Genomic DNA, 21,768 nt, shown 5'->3' on the forward strand with positions numbered 1-21,768 from the left:
AGTTTTTGGTTTTGTCAAAATAGCACAAACAAGAAACACTTGACATTATGATGCAACATTTATTATTTAAGGATTTTCTGAACTCTGAACGAATGACTTTTTTTGTTTTGCATCGCCGGATAACCGATATGTCTCGATTATTTTTTCTTCTGCCATTCCAAAAAGAGTGACACGAACAGAAAAGATGCTTTCTCTCCGTTGCCTGTCGTGCCTACGCCGCCTCCTTGCAACAATGACCGCGGCCATCTGTGCGCACGGCTGTGCCAGGTAGCCTAAGACTTGACTTTCAAACGTGCTAAATATAGACGCAAAAATAATCAGCGCAATTAGTTTGAGGTTTGGTAAATCACATTGCGTGCGCAAAATGATTCTATTTGCATCTACTCCTCCCAATATTTTGCGCGTTCTGGCAGGCACGCCTATATTGCATATTCATGAAGGCAGAAGTGCAAAATGGATAGCGTGTGTTATTTTGCCCGACTGACAGACGCAATCCTTGGTGCACCCGGTTGGTAGATCAGCATCAACATGTGTTTGCGCGTGCTGTCGCGTTTGCGCACGTTTTTATGCACGCAAAGCTTTAGTAAATCAGGCCCTGAGTTGGCAAAATAAAATACAATCTTAACCAGAACACCAAAAATTTGCAATTATACTAACAGAATTTTAGGAAACAAAACACACAGTGTCAAAGACTGTCAATACAATAAGTTACAGTAGGTTGCATTATACCATGGTAACAATAATAGGCTATCGAGCTCTGAATAAAGCTCTGAAAACTAGCCTGGATACAGATACTGCAATGCAATAATCATTTCAACCACTCAATTCAAATGTTTGAATATTGTTGAACATATATATATATATATATATATATTGATTTACAGAAAGTCTTGGTCTCTTACGGTACAGAACCTTTATCCATAATGTATCAGCTTTTGAGGTGAAGGATTATACTCACTGGGTGCGTCACAGTCCACACAGAAGCTGTTCCCCCTCACGTTTCGTATGGACTGAATGGCCATTGCATCACTTTGGCTACCTAACCGAGACTGTGAGGAACGAGGGAAAGAGTAAGTCAGCGGGAACTAATCACTGCGAGAGTAAGAGAAGGCAAACAATTATAGCTGGACTCAAATCATAGACAACCAGTGATGGGTGGGAGGGAAGAGGTGTTTCAAAGTCTTGGGAAAAGACTGAGGCAGAGAAAATATGAATATGAAAATGAGGCCGTGTCTCCCCAGTATGCTGACACAAGCCGTGTTCTATCTCTGATGTCTGTCAGTTCTAATAAGAGATCCCCCACACTGCGGTGCACCTGTCTGACAACCTCCCACATGTGACAGCTTGAAGTGGGTGAGGGGGTGGGGGGCGAGGGGGGAGGGCAGAATAAAGGTTGGAGAGAAGGAGGGGTGGGGGGGGCAGGGGGGATGTAAATGAAGCAGCAGAATTGTAGGATGATGACGATGTTGTGATTAGACGATAATCGCCAATCCCTGTCCAGTTCTTCTGGTATTTCTTATCTTCCGTGACCTACTGTACCTTATTTTTTATGCTCTCACAAGACTGCAGGCTGGCGAAGATCTGGCTCTCGATCGCTTGGACCCACAGTTCCCTCTCCTCATATGTGGACGCTTCAAAGTTCCACGTCTGACCCGTCAACGACACAATGATGAACTCAAAGGAATCCTCTTGCTCTGAAAAAAAAAGAAGAAAAGAAACACACACAAATGAACAATAAATTAGTACTTAATCAAAAACAAATGTCATACATACACCAAATACAAGTTTTCTTGGATTCTGAGCCATCACTCATGCACAAGTTTTTAGGGCTTCCTTTCTGCTTTGCATCCGTATGGTAGAAAAATCACCTGTCAGCACATTGAAGGGGGAACACGTTAGCTGGAGCAACACGCATGTCGGTTGTGCAATCTGACTCTGCAAATCAGCGGCACAGCTCAGTGATTGAGGCCCATCTATGCACGAGTGCACTGTGGAATGGGCTTCTGTTAAACTCAGCAACATCCAAGTGATTTCTTGGCACCTCCTGTACTCCCTGGCACCGCTGTTTGGTTTGATGATGCCTCAAAACCTCCAACACATAAACACCAGTGCACGTTTTAATTCCACTTTAGAGAGCATNCACGTTTTTATGCACGCAAAGCTTTAGTAAATCAGGCCCTGAGTTGGCAAAATAAAATACAATCTTAACCAGAACACCAAAAATTTGCAATTATACTAACAGAATTTTAGGAAACAAAACACACAGTGTCAAAGACTGTCAATACAATAAGTTACAGTAGGTTGCATTATACCATGGTAACAATAATAGGCTATCGAGCTCTGAATAAAGCTCTGAAAACTAGCCTGGATACAGATACTGCAATGCAATAATCATTTCAACCACTCAATTCAAATGTTTGAATATTGTTGAACATATATATATATATATATATATATTGATTTACAGAAAGTCTTGGTCTCTTACGGTACAGAACCTTTATCCATAATGTATCAGCTTTTGAGGTGAAGGATTATACTCACTGGGTGCGTCACAGTCCACACAGAAGCTGTTCCCCCTCACGTTTCGTATGGACTGAATGGCCATTGCATCACTTTGGCTACCTAACCGAGACTGTGAGGAACGAGGGAAAGAGTAAGTCAGCGGGAACTAATCACTGCGAGAGTAAGAGAAGGCAAACAATTATAGCTGGACTCAAATCATAGACAACCAGTGATGGGTGGGAGGGAAGAGGTGTTTCAAAGTCTTGGGAAAAGACTGAGGCAGAGAAAATATGAATATGAAAATGAGGCCGTGTCTCCCCAGTATGCTGACACAAGCCGTGTTCTATCTCTGATGTCTGTCAGTTCTAATAAGAGATCCCCCACACTGCGGTGCACCTGTCTGACAACCTCCCACATGTGACAGCTTGAAGTGGGTGAGGGGGTGGGGGGCGAGGGGGGAGGGCAGAATAAAGGTTGGAGAGAAGGAGGGGTGGGGGGGGCAGGGGGGATGTAAATGAAGCAGCAGAATTGTAGGATGATGACGATGTTGTGATTAGACGATAATCGCCAATCCCTGTCCAGTTCTTCTGGTATTTCTTATCTTCCGTGACCTACTGTACCTTATTTTTTATGCTCTCACAAGACTGCAGGCTGGCGAAGATCTGGCTCTCGATCGCTTGGACCCACAGTTCCCTCTCCTCATATGTGGACGCTTCAAAGTTCCACGTCTGACCCGTCAACGACACAATGATGAACTCAAAGGAATCCTCTTGCTCTGAAAAAAAAAGAAGAAAAGAAACACACACAAATGAACAATAAATTAGTACTTAATCAAAAACAAATGTCATACATACACCAAATACAAGTTTTCTTGGATTCTGAGCCATCACTCATGCACAAGTTTTTAGGGCTTCCTTTCTGCTTTGCATCCGTATGGTAGAAAAATCACCTGTCAGCACATTGAAGGGGGAACACGTTAGCTGGAGCAACACGCATGTCGGTTGTGCAATCTGACTCTGCAAATCAGCGGCACAGCTCAGTGATTGAGGCCCATCTATGCACGAGTGCACTGTGGAATGGGCTTCTGTTAAACTCAGCAACATCCAAGTGATTTCTTGGCACCTCCTGTACTCCCTGGCACCGCTGTTTGGTTTGATGATGCCTCAAAACCTCCAACACATAAACACCAGTGCACGTTTTAATTCCACTTTAGAGAGCATTGCGATTCACCAGCAACACATACTGATATGTTTTTTTTTTGTGATTTAACTTTTTTTTGATGCCTTTAACATTTAATTCAGACATATCCTAACGGACACAACGGACACATACTCAGACAAGTCATTGCGTATCATCTACTAAATACACAGCCAGTGTCTGTTCTGTTGATGAATTGGCTTCTCGTAGAAAATAAACATGGACTGCGAAGACGCTATAGCGGTCAAATTTCTGCTCATAAATCCAAGTCTAAAACTCTCTTTGTGTTCAGTGTGAACACATTTTACAACTGTATATTATGAAGGCGTCAGGAGACCTACTGTATCCGCCAGCATTCCCACTGGTGGACAACCACAACCACTCAGCTAGCCAACTCCGCTGTCAGTATTATCCCATTCACCCGTGTGTCACCCCGTTACTTCTGTGACACAAAGAACAACTGTTAAGTGTTACAGCAGTTTTTCCTGCTTCATAATTAAATTTCTTTCACATTCAGTCAGTCTACTGTCTCAGGAAATCCATTTTGTTGTTGTTTTTAAATCACAAAATCTGTGTTTTATCCTGCCTGCCCTGTTTATTACAGAGGCTCCAAGACTTTCTCTCATTTGGAATCTTTGCTTCTATTCTCGTTGCTGGTTACATAATGTATGCTGACGTTCTTGGTATGTCAACCCCCCCTCAGTCTGTCTCAGTTTGGCCACACCAGATGAAGGTTTTGTCAGATACCATTTAATACGACATGAACACAGGCATAAAAACAACAACAACANTTGAATATTGTTGAACATATATATATATATATATATATATTGATTTACAGAAAGTCTTGGTCTCTTACGGTACAGAACCTTTATCCATAATGTATCAGCTTTTGAGGTGAAGGATTATACTCACTGGGTGCGTCACAGTCCACACAGAAGCTGTTCCCCCTCACGTTTCGTATGGACTGAATGGCCATTGCATCACTTTGGCTACCTAACCGAGACTGTGAGGAACGAGGGAAAGAGTAAGTCAGCGGGAACTAATCACTGCGAGAGTAAGAGAAGGCAAACAATTATAGCTGGACTCAAATCATAGACAACCAGTGATGGGTGGGAGGGAAGAGGTGTTTCAAAGTCTTGGGAAAAGACTGAGGCAGAGAAAATATGAATATGAAAATGAGGCCGTGTCTCCCCAGTATGCTGACACAAGCCGTGTTCTATCTCTGATGTCTGTCAGTTCTAATAAGAGATCCCCCACACTGCGGTGCACCTGTCTGACAACCTCCCACATGTGACAGCTTGAAGTGGGTGAGGGGGTGGGGGGCGAGGGGGGAGGGCAGAATAAAGGTTGGAGAGAAGGAGGGGTGGGGGGGGCAGGGGGGATGTAAATGAAGCAGCAGAATTGTAGGATGATGACGATGTTGTGATTAGACGATAATCGCCAATCCCTGTCCAGTTCTTCTGGTATTTCTTATCTTCCGTGACCTACTGTACCTTATTTTTTATGCTCTCACAAGACTGCAGGCTGGCGAAGATCTGGCTCTCGATCGCTTGGACCCACAGTTCCCTCTCCTCATATGTGGACGCTTCAAAGTTCCACGTCTGACCCGTCAACGACACAATGATGAACTCAAAGGAATCCTCTTGCTCTGAAAAAAAAAGAAGAAAAGAAACACACACAAATGAACAATAAATTAGTACTTAATCAAAAACAAATGTCATACATACACCAAATACAAGTTTTCTTGGATTCTGAGCCATCACTCATGCACAAGTTTTTAGGGCTTCCTTTCTGCTTTGCATCCGTATGGTAGAAAAATCACCTGTCAGCACATTGAAGGGGGAACACGTTAGCTGGAGCAACACGCATGTCGGTTGTGCAATCTGACTCTGCAAATCAGCGGCACAGCTCAGTGATTGAGGCCCATCTATGCACGAGTGCACTGTGGAATGGGCTTCTGTTAAACTCAGCAACATCCAAGTGATTTCTTGGCACCTCCTGTACTCCCTGGCACCGCTGTTTGGTTTGATGATGCCTCAAAACCTCCAACACATAAACACCAGTGCACGTTTTAATTCCACTTTAGAGAGCATTGCGATTCACCAGCAACACATACTGATATGTTTTTTTTTTGTGATTTAACTTTTTTTTGATGCCTTTAACATTTAATTCAGACATATCCTAACGGACACAACGGACACATACTCAGACAAGTCATTGCGTATCATCTACTAAATACACAGCCAGTGTCTGTTCTGTTGATGAATTGGCTTCTCGTAGAAAATAAACATGGACTGCGAAGACGCTATAGCGGTCAAATTTCTGCTCATAAATCCAAGTCTAAAACTCTCTTTGTGTTCAGTGTGAACACATTTTACAACTGTATATTATGAAGGCGTCAGGAGACCTACTGTATCCGCCAGCATTCCCACTGGTGGACAACCACAACCACTCAGCTAGCCAACTCCGCTGTCAGTATTATCCCATTCACCCGTGTGTCACCCCGTTACTTCTGTGACACAAAGAACAACTGTTAAGTGTTACAGCAGTTTTTCCTGCTTCATAATTAAATTTCTTTCACATTCAGTCAGTCTACTGTCTCAGGAAATCCATTTTGTTGTTGTTTTTAAATCACAAAATCTGTGTTTTATCCTGCCTGCCCTGTTTATTACAGAGGCTCCAAGACTTTCTCTCATTTGGAATCTTTGCTTCTATTCTCGCTGCTGGTTACATAATGTATGCTGACGTTCTTGGTATGTCAACCCCCCCTCAGTCTGTCTCAGTTTGGCCACACCAGATGAAGGTTTTGTCAGATACCATTTAATACGACATGAACACAGGCATAAAAACAACAACAACAAAAAAAAAAAAACTAAATCCCATTTTGGATCCTGAAATCATAGTTTAGGCTTTGTAACTCTCCACATTTCCAAGAATGACTTTTGATAACACTCCTGGGATGATAAGTGACCAGAGCCAATCTTATTGCGTTTTTAAAGACAAATCTAATTATTTTTACCACCGCTTACACAATCTCAAAACTAGATTTCAAGATTTCATTGACATTTTGAAGAAATTAGAGTAGTGACTGAAGCGTCCTCTAATTTCTTGGCCGAATGCTTTTTAAAAGTGAACCGCACTGGCCATTTGATATCTCGTCTTTCAGCATAAACGGACAAAGCTAGAGACTGGGTATCTGTTTTGAGATCTTTTTTTAGAACTATTTTATTTCAACTAACCATGACTCAATGTTATTTCCTTGAAATTCTCCCATGAATTCTCCCATGTCAAGTGCGTTGACAGCTATTTTTCCAGGCCATGGTATAATGAAGGGTAGATTTGATTTTCATTACTTGGTCATATTTTAGTGTCTGAAAACAAGACAATAATGAGTCCAATAACGTTTTCTAATAATACTGGTGTACAGATTAGCTTCTATCTCCACACTCAACTAGAATACTTTATACTTTTTCTTTTTTCTTAAATGCATTTGATATTTTTTGATATAGCGCAAACTCATTTATCTCCAAACAGGCTTAGAAAATTGTGAATCGACCATGGTTCTTTGCATCCCTCCTTTGTGTTTAACTAAGATTTATGAAAATGTCACCTGTCGTTTTCAAACAAGAGGTCTGACACAACATATGTTCCAACACATGCTGTAATGCCTCTGCTGTTCAGAAGCAATTCATTAACTCCGTACTGTACAATGTGACTCGTGTAACATCTCTGGTCTCTGCACATGCTTGAGCTCATAGCCAAATGATTTGTAATTACCTAATTATGTCTATGCAAATAGTCGTCTCATTTGCATAAACCATGTTTGGAGGACTGGAGGCAAGTAGACACAAGGGGAATGTTTTTTCCTGTGTAGCTTTGATCCACCAGGTCCTGGAAATAGTTCTGCTGATATGCTATTAATGTGCTGTATTAATTACCCACAGTGTTGATATCATTTATCATTACCAGAAGTCACATTACAAAGCAAAGTTTTTTCATTGCATCCATACACATGTAGACTTCTACCGTTATCCTTTCTGACATTTGACGAGCGAGGAAATGCTCAAACTTAAATCAACTCTGTTATAAAATGATGGTAGTCTCGCGATAATAAGATCATCAGACGAATGATATAACTAAATAAATAACTACACTTTATATTTATAATCAATTCACCCTCCTTGGTGCGAGACACAGCCCTGTGCAGTTAACTGACAGATGTCTGACGGACGCCACTAATGTAGCGATCCCTGTGCCGTGGTGGAGGGCGATCTCTTCAGGGGGAAAGCAATAATCCAATTAGCTCGACACCGACTTCAATTATCTGATTTAGTTTGTGGAATTGACTACAGGTCACAGAGAATCAATAAAGACCTGGGAGCCTCTTTATTTAGACTTAAAGTGAAAAAAGTCTTTTGGTTGTGTGTAATGTTTTAGAGCAGTAGCAGGGATTAAAATTCTTCATTTGATGGAATAAAAATGGTCTATTAGAAGGAACCTAAAAGGTGATACAGAATAAAAGCAAAAAAATAATATGGAAAGAAATTAAATCTGAAAATTAAAAAAAAAAAAAACCTTGATTAATTGGAATACATAGAGAAGAAATCAATTTTTTTCTAGTCCAATATACCTTCAGGTACAATAACTAATGCATTTGATTAGAATTTGTGGTTCCCAGACTCAAATGTTGTTATACTTGTGTTTTCATCTTTTTAAAAAACCTGAACAAAGCTAATTATTCTGTTGGCTGCCCAGGCAATAAATTGGAGGCATTAAAACACTTTCATTATGGAGATTAAAAAAGCAATGGATGACTGATTTCTTAAACTGATGAGTATACGAGGGAAAACAAATCTAATTCTCCATGCATAGTAATGCACATGCGAGACATACAGTAGCCACTAAAGAGACAGAGGGCCATGTGCAGCAGGAATCTTTACGGGGTGACACAGGTATTGTCATTACATGCAGCTCCGGCACACTGATATTACTTTTTAATGCCGTCCGCAGTGTGGCAATTCAGCTCCCAAAGCCAAAGTGATTCTGCTCCATGTAAGCATGATGCTGAGGGTCAAAGTCTTGATCTCACAGACAGTAAATCTGAGCATGAACAATGTCTCAAAGTTAGCACTGCTACCTTACAGGCACCTGCCATGATGAGCTTGTAAAAGGGTCATTAGTGCCTCTGTCATTACTCAGTGGTCACAGTTGGAACATGGCTAGCAGAGGAACGATCACCTGGTCACATTAACATGAGCATTAACCTCCTGACCATATCTATCTGCGAGCCGACAATCAACAAGTTCTCGCCAATTACAAATAAATTAACAAAGCTCTGCCAGTGGGCGGACAAGGAAGAACACAATTTAAAGGCAATGGAGGAGCCAACTGTGAAGAATGAGCGAAATATGATTTTCCTTAATTAACATGGCGTAATAAAAAGGAAATTAGAGTGTAATGGCCATGGAGCTACAAAGAGGAAGGAGCAGATAAAGATACTCATCGTCCACCATTTACATGGATCATAAAACTGTTTGGGAACCTCTCAGTTACAGACGTTCATCAGATACCCGATGGCTTCTAGCAGCAACACAACAGCTCTTTAATAAGCCCAACGTTTCAATAGCAGATGACTGCTTCAAAATAGAAAGATAGATTGTGAATGCATTTTTAATATTTACTGGCTGCAGTGGTAGAAAGTAAGTACATTTACTCCAAGTACCGTAGTTAAGTAGTTTTGAGGTACTTGTACTTTACTTTGGGGTATTTACATGTCATGCTTCTTTGTAGAGAGATGTTGTAATTTTTACACGACTGAAGTCACATGACAGCTGTAGTTACTGCCGACTTTTCAGATGAGAATTTTACTTAAAAAACATATAATGAGCTTTGAGTTGTTAGTTTAGTGATTTCAACTAGTGGAATATACTGCTCAAAAAGGTCAAAAAGATTACAGAAAAGGTCCAAGCAATACTTGAATTTTTTTCCTTTCCTTCTCTGTTAAACATCCCATGACCCCTGATATTTATCTTGTGACCAGGGGCCCCGCCACCTAGGTTGGGAGGGGTTGAACTACACCACCTCACTGTATTTTAGTTCCACTTCAATGAGCTACAACTGTAAAGTGCTGCATGATAAATAAGAATCGAATGATGTCGTATATATGACACTTTACATTTAGATGAACTGTTACTGTTACACCTTGAGTACTTCCTCCACCACTGACTGGCTGCCATTAAAGGAAAATCTTCCCCTTTCCAAAACTGTTTAGGTGCTGTAAATCATAAAGGTATACGTTTGACCTGAAAAACAAACTGGAGCCTGAAAAAAAAGGAGGTGACCTGAGGACGGTGATCCCTCTGTCGCAGTGTATGTGCACCACCGAGGACCTGTGGACCAGATTACCACCTCGGGGGGTTTGGTGCTGAGCCCAGCTGCGCTGTCTACACAGCAGGCAGCAACACAGCATCTATTCTGTCTAAGCCTCTCAAAGATCCTCTGGAGACCAGTGTGACGAACCCTCGGAAAGGACTTAACAAACAGCTCGTAGCCTTGAGGGACTCCCCCCCTTTTTTTTTTTTTTTCACCCATTTGTGTGAGAACCCGGCTGAAATGATGACAAGGTGCAGAGGTGCACGAGGTGAGCTATTGTTGTGGTGTGTAGGATGTGTTTTGTTGTGTCGTATGCATGCATCAGGCAGTCACTTAAAGAAGTGCTCGCCGTTCCCGTGAATTAACGAGCAGTTGGGAAGAACAGGCCAAGGCGGTGCCATCTGTAAATGTCACAGGCACTGCTTGCTCATTTTACACATCATTAAAGCCAATATTCCTAACCTGTATCAGAGCAATCAGGAGCAGGCCATTACTGCGACAGGGGCCCCAGGGGAACCACGACCAAACTCAGAAAGAAGAGAGCAGGGAGGGAGAGAGAGAGAGATAGAGCACACTCTCTATCAATCTGACACACACACACACACACACACACTCTCTTCCGCACACTCATACATGCACACGCACACGCTCAAACAAACAAGGAGCACACCTTCCAACAATAAACAAACACATGAAATCAGCACCAACACCACTACCCTAATAGCTAGTGCATTTAACAACAGAGCAGAATGAAAACAGGGCCAATTATACATGTATCTGTGGGCAGTGTGTATAGAGCCCAAATGAGAATCTTGTTATTCCTTTCCCTCCATACTGTGGCGCTCAGAAAGCTAAGCCATTACAAGAGTGGAGGCTCCAGGGACAGCTTTCGGAAATGAGAGCGAGTCGGGGAGTGACAAAACAAAGTATTGAGATAAACACCCACCATTAGCACAGGCAGTTAAACCTCCATTTCCTAATCCTCAGCTGGACTCCAGAGGATATTAACCCTTAGTTTACTAAGGTACAGGACAATAGGATACTGGATTAAGTTGGCCTCGCAGTGCAAAATTAACATTATTAATGATCGACGGTCGGCGCAGGTTATTTTGTGGCGCAGAGCGGAGGGGGAACATGATCTCTTGTTCCAGGCTATCTGTAGATGAGTCCGAAGCATCAGGATGTTGCCTAACAGTGTTTTCTTCTGATCTAGAACTTCTGCAGTGTAAGACAGTCAAAGAACATGAAAGAAATCTGAGAGCAGACAGCGACTAATAAAAGCTCAAACAACGAGGAATGAAAGAAGAGGGGAAAAAAAAGACAAATGGTGAAATGAACATTGTTGTAAAGAAAGTCTTTCAAGTACATATCAAGGTCATTTCTGGTCATTGCAGTCAATTCATCCCAGTTCTTCACTCTCCAGTTGGCAGCAACTTTGTCATTAATCCCCATGGATTCACATCACTCTGTGCGTGATGCTCCTCATTCTCAGCCAAAACTACATGATATGTGTCAACAGCTTCCTTATTCTGTAACCCTGATGAAGACTGCGAGCTGAAACTATTAAAGCCCGATGACCCTGATAGGGTCACAAGGCCACAAGCCGACACACGATGGTCTAATAAAGTTCTTCTGTATACTGGAAATGTTGCTGGAGTTTTGACCTCTTACTATTTAATCCTAACTGCTTTTCAGCATCTTAGTTTTAGTTAGTAGAATGGCATGAGAATTAATTTAATGGTTTAAGTGGTATCCCATCATACATTTGTGAAAACATGCACATATACAGTATATGGATATTTTCTGGTTACTTTCCACCAGTGATCCATATTATTTAAACTGATTTCATGAGGGCAGGTTGTTTAATCCTCAGATACTTATGGGACACAAGACTCCCGTTATCACCATCCTTGTAAAATTCTGTTTTAAGCTTAGGGATCCACTTTCTCCAAACATCAAAATTATTTTGGAGGAGTGGAGGAGTACTTTCAATCACTTTAAATAATCAGCTCAAATTGTAAAATAAAACAAGTTGTTAATCAAAATCTATTATTGAATCTTTAATCAAATACGGTTTATTAACCAATTTAAGATTAAAAACTGGAGTTTGTGAAAATAAAGTGAACTGACCTCAGTCATTATTGCAAGTCTTGAGTGTATGTCTGGCAGTATGAGTGATGCCTCCTTTAAACATATCTTCTCTTAGAACTGTAGGACTTTTGCACTTGTGCTCAAAATGTGCAAGAATGCACGTTAAGTTTGATGAGACTTGGTTTAATTTGATGTCTTTCGCTAAAATTGCACCAAATCAAATCCTGCGGTGGAGATGTAAATGAAGACCTTAACACCTCCTTTACATTAAAAGCGTTCAGGCAAACACTTGGCTCTTGTTTCCTCCCTGATTTCTGTGACCTTCGCACGAGTAAATATCTTCATCCATAAAACTCTGAGAATCAGGAAGGAGCCTCGCACAACCGCAATCTCCCTTCATCCCTGCACCTCCCTCTCTGCTCACAGTGGACAAGCTAAAACCCCCAAAACAATGAGCATTTGATACACTTTCTTTAAAAGAGAAATACATTAATGATGCTCCCTGACAGTCTGCATTAATCAGAGGGGGCTCCCCCTGAACACAACTCTTTATCGGCCATCGATTTTCCAGTGGGTTTATGGCGAGCGACACACCGAGAGAGCTCGTCGCCGGGTGGCTGCTGGGAAACACATTACGGGGCTGTCAGTTGTCTCGCCATGCATCCTGCATCATTCTTTAAGCACATGAGAAGTTCATTACACCACACAGCTCTGACAGTGCATAGGATATTAGGGACTGTGTCCATTGTGCATATCCTTGGTGGAGGTGTAGCACTGTAGACACAACAGAGAATTCATGGACAATCCAAATAAAGCATTAAATTGAAAACCAATACAAGAGATTAAATGTGATTTTAAGGCCATCAGCTGGACTTTATAAGGGGCGGATCAAACCTATTTGAAAGTTTGTTTGCAATTATTGTTTGTCATTTAGCCTTTCATAATCATAGTGTCTAGGATTTTCTGCAGCTTCAGCGGCCATGTACAAGAGTCTTGCTAAGTACTGTAGTTCCATATTTGGAAATGACGGTGCAGCAACAGTTTCTCCAGGCTCCCTTGTACATCCTTACACATTCCATGTTGACCAAAATGATTTCTCACCTTAAGACGCTCACGCTGTTTTGATTTATGATGCTTCACAACTACTAAAATTCAATTTCAGCCTGCATTGCACGCTTCTGATTGCCCCGTAAATGAGACAAACTGATAGCAATTTATTCAAGGATCCCACCTCTCCTCTCCTCTCCTCTCCTTTCCTTTCCTCTCCTCTCTCTCTCTCTCGCCTCTTCTTTCAACAGGAGACACAACTCACATCACCAGACTTGGGTGAATCCAATATCTAAGTGATACGTCTGTATTCCAGAGCACTCAGCAGAACAGACAAGTTGATGCTAATAGAAAACCTCGCAGAGAACAATGAGAAAGATAGAAAACAATGTGCATGTTTGATGACGTGAGGAACATTCAGAATCTGCCTCCTACAGTCTGATTACTCTTAGACTTCCTCCTCAGGAAGTCCAGGACTAATCTGACTTCAATTATGCAAACGTATACGACCGTAATTCTGTCAGGAGACACCCATAAAGAGTAAGTAATGTCAATAAAACTGAAGTAGTGGACATCTTCAAAAAAGACCAGGCTTGAGGAGATGTAGGGAGCTGCAGACTGCTTCTGTATACACACAGCAACTCATTATATATTGTCTAAATATAGATGATGATGCTCAGTATACCTGCTACTACTGACGCTGTTGTGACCACATACTACTCCAACAATAAAAACAGCACCACTTATCTCCGAGATGCTGATGATGTTCACTCTAAACAACAATGTGGTCAACAGACCCATTCAGACTTTAAAGAGGAGCTGTCAGAGACCATGATAAAAAAGTATAATGATTATAAATGCTAAGCCCCATTTAGGAGGCGTCAATGCCATTGTTGTTGTTATCCAGCGTATCAATCTTGTTGATTGATCATCGCGCTCTGGTGACATCAGTTTTATGGCCTCTGAAATGCGTCTCAGTGTTTTCACAATGCCATCCAATTAGGGTATTCCATTCATCATTGGGCTGGAGAATCATTATTAATTGGGTGGAGAGCCGACTGCCACTCCCCTGCCGAGGAGGGCAGCGGCTTCTGGAGATCGGGCCATTCATTCGCCGGTAAAAGAAATGAGGGGCTGCGAGGGTGCACGGTGCAGGGGGCCACGTAGAGTTACAAAACTACATACCTTTATGTACTTCATGGGCGTATTCAATCAGAGTAGACGAGATTACATGCTCTTTTTTTTTTTTTCTTTTTTTTTTACAATGAGTGGAAAAATCTGATCAGTATGTAGAAGTTGCTGAATTCAAAGACAATCAGTGAATCACTGCGAGGCTGCTTTACGACTGGTACATCATGATTAAATAAAAAGAAGTGATAAATGCATAGAAATGAACATGACAAGTTTCGATTAAGTTTTATGTAAATATTTTTCCACTTTCCGACGTAATTTAGTGTGGGCAGTTCCCTTGACTCCTCTGATACACACACAGTAATTTACCATTTCCTGTCACCTGCCAGTTGGGAGCTTCACTGGGAGGGCGTAATACTCAGGTTTGCCCCATCTCCCGCACCTGCCTGGAAATGATCCCTCACTGGCTTCCCAACACTAAAAAGTGCTAATTGTGTTGTTCGGTAACAGGTAAATGAACCTGGGTCTCTACATTGATATGTGAATATTTGGCCTGTTAGGAACCTGCGCAACCCATGGACATTTTTTTTTTGTTTCAGAAGTTTTGGTCATTTCAGAACTAATGCAGTGATGCAATTTTTTGTACCTTCATTGCCTCCAGATAAGCCGTCTGGCTTTGTGATGCCCGTGCTCTTTTTCCGTCTGTGTTTCTTGCGGTTGGCGTGAGGTGAAGGAGGTGGCTCAAGTTTAGGACTCGTCGCACTGCCCACACTGGAATTTGCAGGATCACTCGTCCCGTTGGCTGAAAAGAGAAAGATGGGGAAAAAAATCATTATTTCTTTTATGTTTAATAACATTTTTTGCAGTTTTTTTAAGGTTATCTTTGTTTTATACTCAGTGCCCATGTGGTTTAGGATTCACTGTCACAGCTTCGGCTTGTATCTACAGTTCCATGCTATACTAACCAGGTACAACTCCACAGTCTTTGCATAAGAGTCTCTCGTGAAATCTTATAATGCACCTGCCCCATTGGAGGGTCATAATTACAAGGGTACTAAGCTTTGGTTGAAGCCACTAAATTCTTGTTCAGATCATTTCAAAAGTTTCAAAACACTGATTTACATTACAAAGAAAAAATTACACACAGGAATATAACATTTTCAAATGTTATGAGTCACAGAAATTACCCCATGGATCTGACAATTTAACTTGACAGTAATGAAACAAACAAGTAAAGAATATAAATTGTTTGTGTTAAACAAAGTGCACTAAACTGTTAGGGGTAAAAATTAAACACTGAAATTAAGAAAATTAAAGTGAATTAGGTCATATCTATTATATTTGTAATATATAGATGAGGAACTGAAGGAGATGGATGAAGAGCAAGTGTCAAATTTAAAAATAAAAATGACTTCTTTCTCATTATTGCATTAACTGGTCATGGGCATAGTGTGAAATGGAGTAGATTTGAAAAATGTGAAACTTCCTTTAAAGATACACTAAGCCGGCAGCTGCAGTGTAACTTATTCAAGTCAGTAAGTGAGGAATGGTACGCACTATTATGTATCATTGTGAAATGACACTGAGTAATGAATAATGAATGATATTGTTGAAAGCTTCATGCAAAGCAGGGGCAGACTTGTCACAGAAATGTGTCCACAGAGTAGTGAGAGTTGGAAATGGCTTTGAGTGCTCCAAAAGTAACAGTGTGACTCCGGCTTTAGATGGAGTGAAGGACAGGTATGGGGCTATCAGTGAACAAATGGTTACCTACGTTAGCCTGCAGCAAAGCTCTCTATATGACTGTCTGAGAGTGACAGGGGGCTAAGAGCCGGTTTTGTTTCTTGTAAGTGATTTTATAAATGTGATATTAACCTGTGCTACCGTTGGGCAAAGGGATAGGAGGCATGGGACGATAGCAGGGGGTTGTCAGCTTGCCATCTTTCTGATTTCCTGACATTTGACATCACTTTCCCTTCTTTCCCCCTCCGGATGCCATTATGAATCTGGGAGTGGGGGCCAGGGGCCTGGGGGAAGGAGGGAGGGAGGGCCAGTAGATGGGCCCCATATTGCTCTCCTCTTACCACCCTGTGTGGTGCTGGCAGCCTCCTCCATTGTCTCCCATCAAAAGCTCATTGTAGTGTGGCAAACTCCATTCATTTCCCTGTGCACCGTCCCAGCCCCAGGGGTGGAGTGCAGGAGGACAAGGGACTCAGGGATTATTGCTGTTGTCGTTGCCAGTTGCACATGCTATAATGTGCGGCACTGTGCCATTAGCCAGTGTACAACATTAGGCCTAATTCGGTCATTACCTTTAGGGAGATGGGGCTGTCTTGGAGGAGTAAGATGGGCGCAGCAGGAGACTGAAGATGGCAACATGGGGGAAGAGTGGAGCTCAGAGGGCCCGGGGACGCATTGTTTGAGCGTGGGCAAAATATAGGAGACAACACCTGAGACACACACTGCTGTGTCCGTACTCAACTTCAGAGATTCATCATGATGAGAGTTGATGTATATAAGAATGTCATTACAGTCAAATTCATTAAAACTATCTCTAATTTGTTAAATGTAAGAGACCATCCTTAAAAGTAGTATCAATATTTCTGTATATATATAGCAATGTGTTGAAAAATAATAATGTTGATTATATGCCATCAGATTAATAAACATAACATTGGTGCTTGGACCACATGCATTAAGCTCTCTGGTGTTTTGAATGGCAGCACACAGCCACACATGTAGCAGCTCCTAGTCGAGGCGTCTGTTTCAATTTCCCTGCTCTCTTACAACAGCCCCCCTGAGACGAGTCATTAGCTGGCTCAGACAGCTGGGGGCACAGGGGTCCTCAATGTGGCCCCCCACCCCCACCCCCTACCTCCCACCCTCTGCCTTCTCCTCCCTCCCCATCCCAGCGTCTGTCCCGTCAGCACAGCTCCGTATGGCGGGGGGAAGACTTGAGCTCCAACCTGCCTCCGACGTGACAGCCAGCATTTGTTTAATGTCGCTTGGGGTTAAAGGGGAGGGCTGCCCCTCAGGGGCCCCAACCGTGTCATAAACACCTCTAATTATCAATTTCTGCCCCTAATGTTGTGGAAAATGACCCTGGCCCTGCTCATCCTGCACCTGAAACATATACTGGGTGATATACCTCCCTTTGTTTGTACCAGTCAGCCTTTAAGAAGTGTGTAACATGAAGTTAGAGGAGCAGGAAATGTATAAAACTACAGGACACACCAGTGAGCAACAACATCTAAGCACCTGAGATCTAATGGTTTTATATAATGTAAAGTTTCCTGCCTTTAAGTGGTTCTCACCTCAAAGCTATGCATGATTGCTAGATTTTATTTCTTAAGTTGAGAATTATAAAGTTGGAACTCGACTGATCTTGCAAGTCGAGAATTCACTGTGGCGTTATTAGCTAGCTGTTAGTGTGTATGAGGGCCATCAGGACCAAGCTGGGTAATGAAGCACACTGGGGGATCAGGAGTCTCTCTCCTACTCAACCAAGATCACCTGGGCAGCAGAATAGGTATCAGCCTAACCTGTGATTACAGTGTATTGCCTGCACTCCCACCACGGAGATGACAGTTTAAACATGCTTCAGGATGAAGGCTGTGGGTGAGACAAAGAGGGAGCTGCTAACAGCTTCCTGTCTTTACCAATGCCACACTGAAAATGAATGAGAATGAAAAAAGGGTGAGAGAGAGGGAGAGAGGCAGAAGGGGGGAATGAAGAGAGAGGGGGGGGGGGTCATTTCATTGTTATTCAAGAGGCTTCGGGTGAGGAGCACTATGATTCTGCCAGGCCCCTTGACATGGCAGCCCTGCCTGTCCTCAATCAAAACCAACGGCTGCAATTAATGGCAAAAATTAGAAACAATCACCGCCTCCCCCTTATTATCCTCAATTAGAGCGTACTAATCAAGGCCTGATCGCGCTCTGCTGCTCTCTCCAAACTAAATGTCAAACTTCATTACGGCCTGGCGTAGAAATCAAACGCCCCACATGCTATCACCCTCGCATCGGGAGGCCAAGGTATAAAACACAGTGCCACAGGAAAAGGCTATCTGTGCATTAACTACCTGTGTCCTGATATGCAAAATTAGTGGAGAAAAGGCACTTATATATAAATTAGCACAGAGCAGAACAGAGACGAAGGAGAAAATGAAAAGTGAGGTAAACTTAAGCCATACAAAACTGTGACAATAAACGCAGATTTATCGAGATGTAATGATAATCTGTTTTTAAAACTTTTCTCACAATTATTTTCATTAGGAATTAATTTCTTGATTATGTTACAGATTGATTTTTTTCCATAAAATGTATCAAAATAGTGAAAAATGACCAGAGATCAAGGTGACATATTCTGACTGTTTGTTTAGTGAGACCAACTGTCTAAATAAAACCCACAAGATATTCAGTTTGCTATCATAAATGACAAAGAAAAGCAACAAATCATCACATCTGAGAAGCTTGAACCAGAGAATGAAAAACCACTGTGTCAGAGCGGATGCTGATTAATTTTCTCTTAAATCAACTTATCTATTATTACCTTATCATTTCAGATCTAGTCTCCAGCGTCATTTTTTGTGTTTTACCAGAACAAAAATTTGTAATAGTACATTTTTAGGTAAAAGTAAAAAATCACCCAATAAGACAAATCGTAGCATAATTTCACTTATTATTATTATTATCATTATCATCTATTTTATTTCATTTTTTGACCATGAGAAAAATATCTCATCTAACAAACAGATAATATTGAATTCATTATTGAATGATTATCTATGGAGGGCACTGATTTGCAGTAATCCGTTGACTCTGGGAATGTGACATTACTCACACTTTGACCATGACTTCTGTTATTGTCATCAGCGCTCTTACATTGCTCAGACAACTGTTTGAACCTCTTGCTTTTAATTCAGGTTCAAAGATTGAAGTGTACCAAGGAGAGCAGGATCTAAACAAGCATCCGGTGCATTAAGAATGGGTGTCTTTATGAATGCAAGCAATAGAAAAATTGGGCCGGGATTTAATCAAAAATCTGCGCTCAATATTCAAGAGACGTTACTACCTCTGCTTCTGCCTTTGCTCAATAGGTTTACAAATGAGGACATTCTTTAAATAATATGGAAATGGTTACCTGGCTAAGATGCATTCATCCTCCAGTGAATCATCAATCTGCTGTTTTTGCATCTCAGAATCACATTTTGTGTTAACCTGCAACCTTCACCAAGGATAATGGAGTGATTGGGCTTGGTTCAAGTCAATTCAACTGGCAAAACATGAGCACCCTTCACTGTGGAACACCCTCTATTGATTATTGAAGGCACATTAGGATGGAAGATAAGAGGGTCGCGTTTCAATCAAGTTTATGTGTTCTGATAGTCCAGTCACACCACAGACATATCCTCCTGTTTTTATTCAGATTCTTCAGTTGTGCGGAGACAGAAAAACAAGATGTTCTGAGAAAGTTTTTGAGCTGCAACGACGTCCCAGTGCACATTACAAGCCTTTAACTGTCTGCACCGAGTATGCACTGATTACAGAGACACGCCTTCCCAAGGACGAACAACATATCTATCATTTGACGCAGTGTTTCTACTATTATTTTCAGCTCATTTGCCTCATTCAAGCTCATTTGTGGTTACCTTAAGAGTAGCATGAAAATAATTGAAGAAAATAGAATAATGGAGCAAATTGTGGATTTGATTTAGTTGAAGACTGGGTGTTGGTTAATGAGCTATGTTAATATTAAGGGCTTTTCAGTTTACCAAAGATGAAAATGGGAAATTCTAGCCACCTTATTTCCACTGCGCGCAACGTTTAGGAGTTCCTATTTGTCCGCTGCAGACCGGCCGCCAGACACACGTTCACAAACATCCAGTATGAAGCCTCTTTTTTTCTCCCACACACATATTATAATACGGACGCAAACACGCTCCGTGGAAAAAACTCACATACAAACAGCGACACAAAAATTTTCAGCAAGAACACACACACACACACACACACACGCGCTCATTTATTTGAGGACCCCACGAATCTAAGTAATTCTGCTTTGGGCATGCTGCTGATGGGAGACAGGGGTAGGGGGTGATGGAAGTGCCTGCGTCCAGGCAGAATTGATCGTTTGGCAGCTCCAAATGAGAGACAGGCTTGTCTGCGGAACCACGAGGGCCATGCAGTTGGACTCCAGCAGCGCTCATAAAGTGCGCTCTTTAAACTGCCGGGGCCCCTGGGAGCCCATGGGGAGGGGGGGAGCCGCCGCCGTGCTAATGAGAACTACCAGAGTGCAAACATGCATGGAAATGACTGTTATTCTGTTGATGTGCATTTAAGTGCTTTTTTACTGCCAACCACAAAGAGAGGGAAATAACTGGTGATGAATGGTACCCCCGAAAAGCATTCATTTTCCTCTTCGGAAGAAAAGAGAGGAAAACAGAGGAGGAGGGGAGGTGAGTGGGGGGTGGGGGGGCAGAGAGTAAGATGGAAGGTAAAGACAGGATGGGGGGGTGTGTGGGGGCAGACATGCATGGTGAATATATTATCTTACTTTACTCAAGTACAGTGACAAGGTGCAATGTGACACGGAGGCGGTAAGTGGAGATGCATCGCTGGCAGAAAGTTAACCTTCACTGTTCCTCTCCTCCGAACACGCCGCTTCTATCAAAGAGCAGCAGCAGCCTAAAAGGTCACAGCGATCACAGCCCTGATCAGCTAATCATGAAAATGAGGCTTGTTTCACCTGTTTGAGGAACCCAGGAAATGGCATCGCCATCAAACCACACCTTTAGTTCAGATCCATCCAACCTGTTTTAATTCACTGAACCTCTTGTCCTTGTGGTCGTAAGATGTGAATATTTCAATTGCACTATGCATGATGAGGGCTGTGGGAGGGGCTGTAGGAGTGTAGAAGGTCGGAGGTCTTACGGGCTCCGCTGCTTGTGCTGGTGTTGATGGCTTCATTCCACTGGTCGGCGCTGGACACGGAGAAGGAGCGCTGGTGCATGCCATCTTTACTGCCGGCAAACACTGACGCGCCCGTCTGGAGGGATGTACTGCTGTTGGAGTGAGGGGCGCCTGGAAAACAAGTGACAGACACAAGAAAAAATGAACCCTGATTCCTCACGTCCTCTGCAGCCGTTTGAATTCTTAACTCGGCCTGGTAGGACCGTTTTCTTTGAATGCAAAAAAGTCCTGTAAAGAAGTGGTAACGGTGTAATTGAGTTCAGAGTTTTTCGGTTGTTTCTACAGCACTTCAATGCTGCCGCCGCCTTATTTGTGCACATCTCTCTGTCAAACAACCCCCCCCAAACACCACCATCACCCTCACACAGACACACACAGAACCCCTCTCCCTCCGCCTCTGCCTCTAATTAGCCCTTAATTAACAAGATACACTCTGAACGCTAATTATCTCGCC

General features: G+C 42.2%; 1 protein-coding gene across 1 annotated transcript in view; it reads right to left on the bottom strand.

Moving 5' to 3' along the window:
• The window catches only part of agap3 (ArfGAP with GTPase domain, ankyrin repeat and PH domain 3), a 115,907-nt gene that overhangs the window by 12,639 nt on the left and 81,500 nt on the right, over nucleotides 1-21,768 (bottom strand). Inside the window, exons 12-15 of the mRNA XM_022757857.1 lie at nucleotides 21,276-21,425; nucleotides 14,990-15,145; nucleotides 5,196-5,350; nucleotides 4,615-4,705 (exon numbers count right to left, since the gene is read on the bottom strand). Coding sequence (XP_022613578.1) covers nucleotides 4,615-4,705; nucleotides 5,196-5,350; nucleotides 14,990-15,145; nucleotides 21,276-21,425 — 552 coding nt within the window. The remainder of the gene's footprint in view (nucleotides 1-4,614; nucleotides 4,706-5,195; nucleotides 5,351-14,989; nucleotides 15,146-21,275; nucleotides 21,426-21,768) is intronic.

The sequence above is a fragment of the Seriola dumerili genome, unplaced genomic scaffold, assembly GCF_002260705.1.
Source record: "Seriola dumerili isolate Sdu_G_001 unplaced genomic scaffold, Sdu_1.0 BDQW01000291.1, whole genome shotgun sequence".
Classification (NCBI taxonomy): domain Eukaryota; kingdom Metazoa; phylum Chordata; class Actinopteri; order Carangiformes; family Carangidae; genus Seriola; species Seriola dumerili.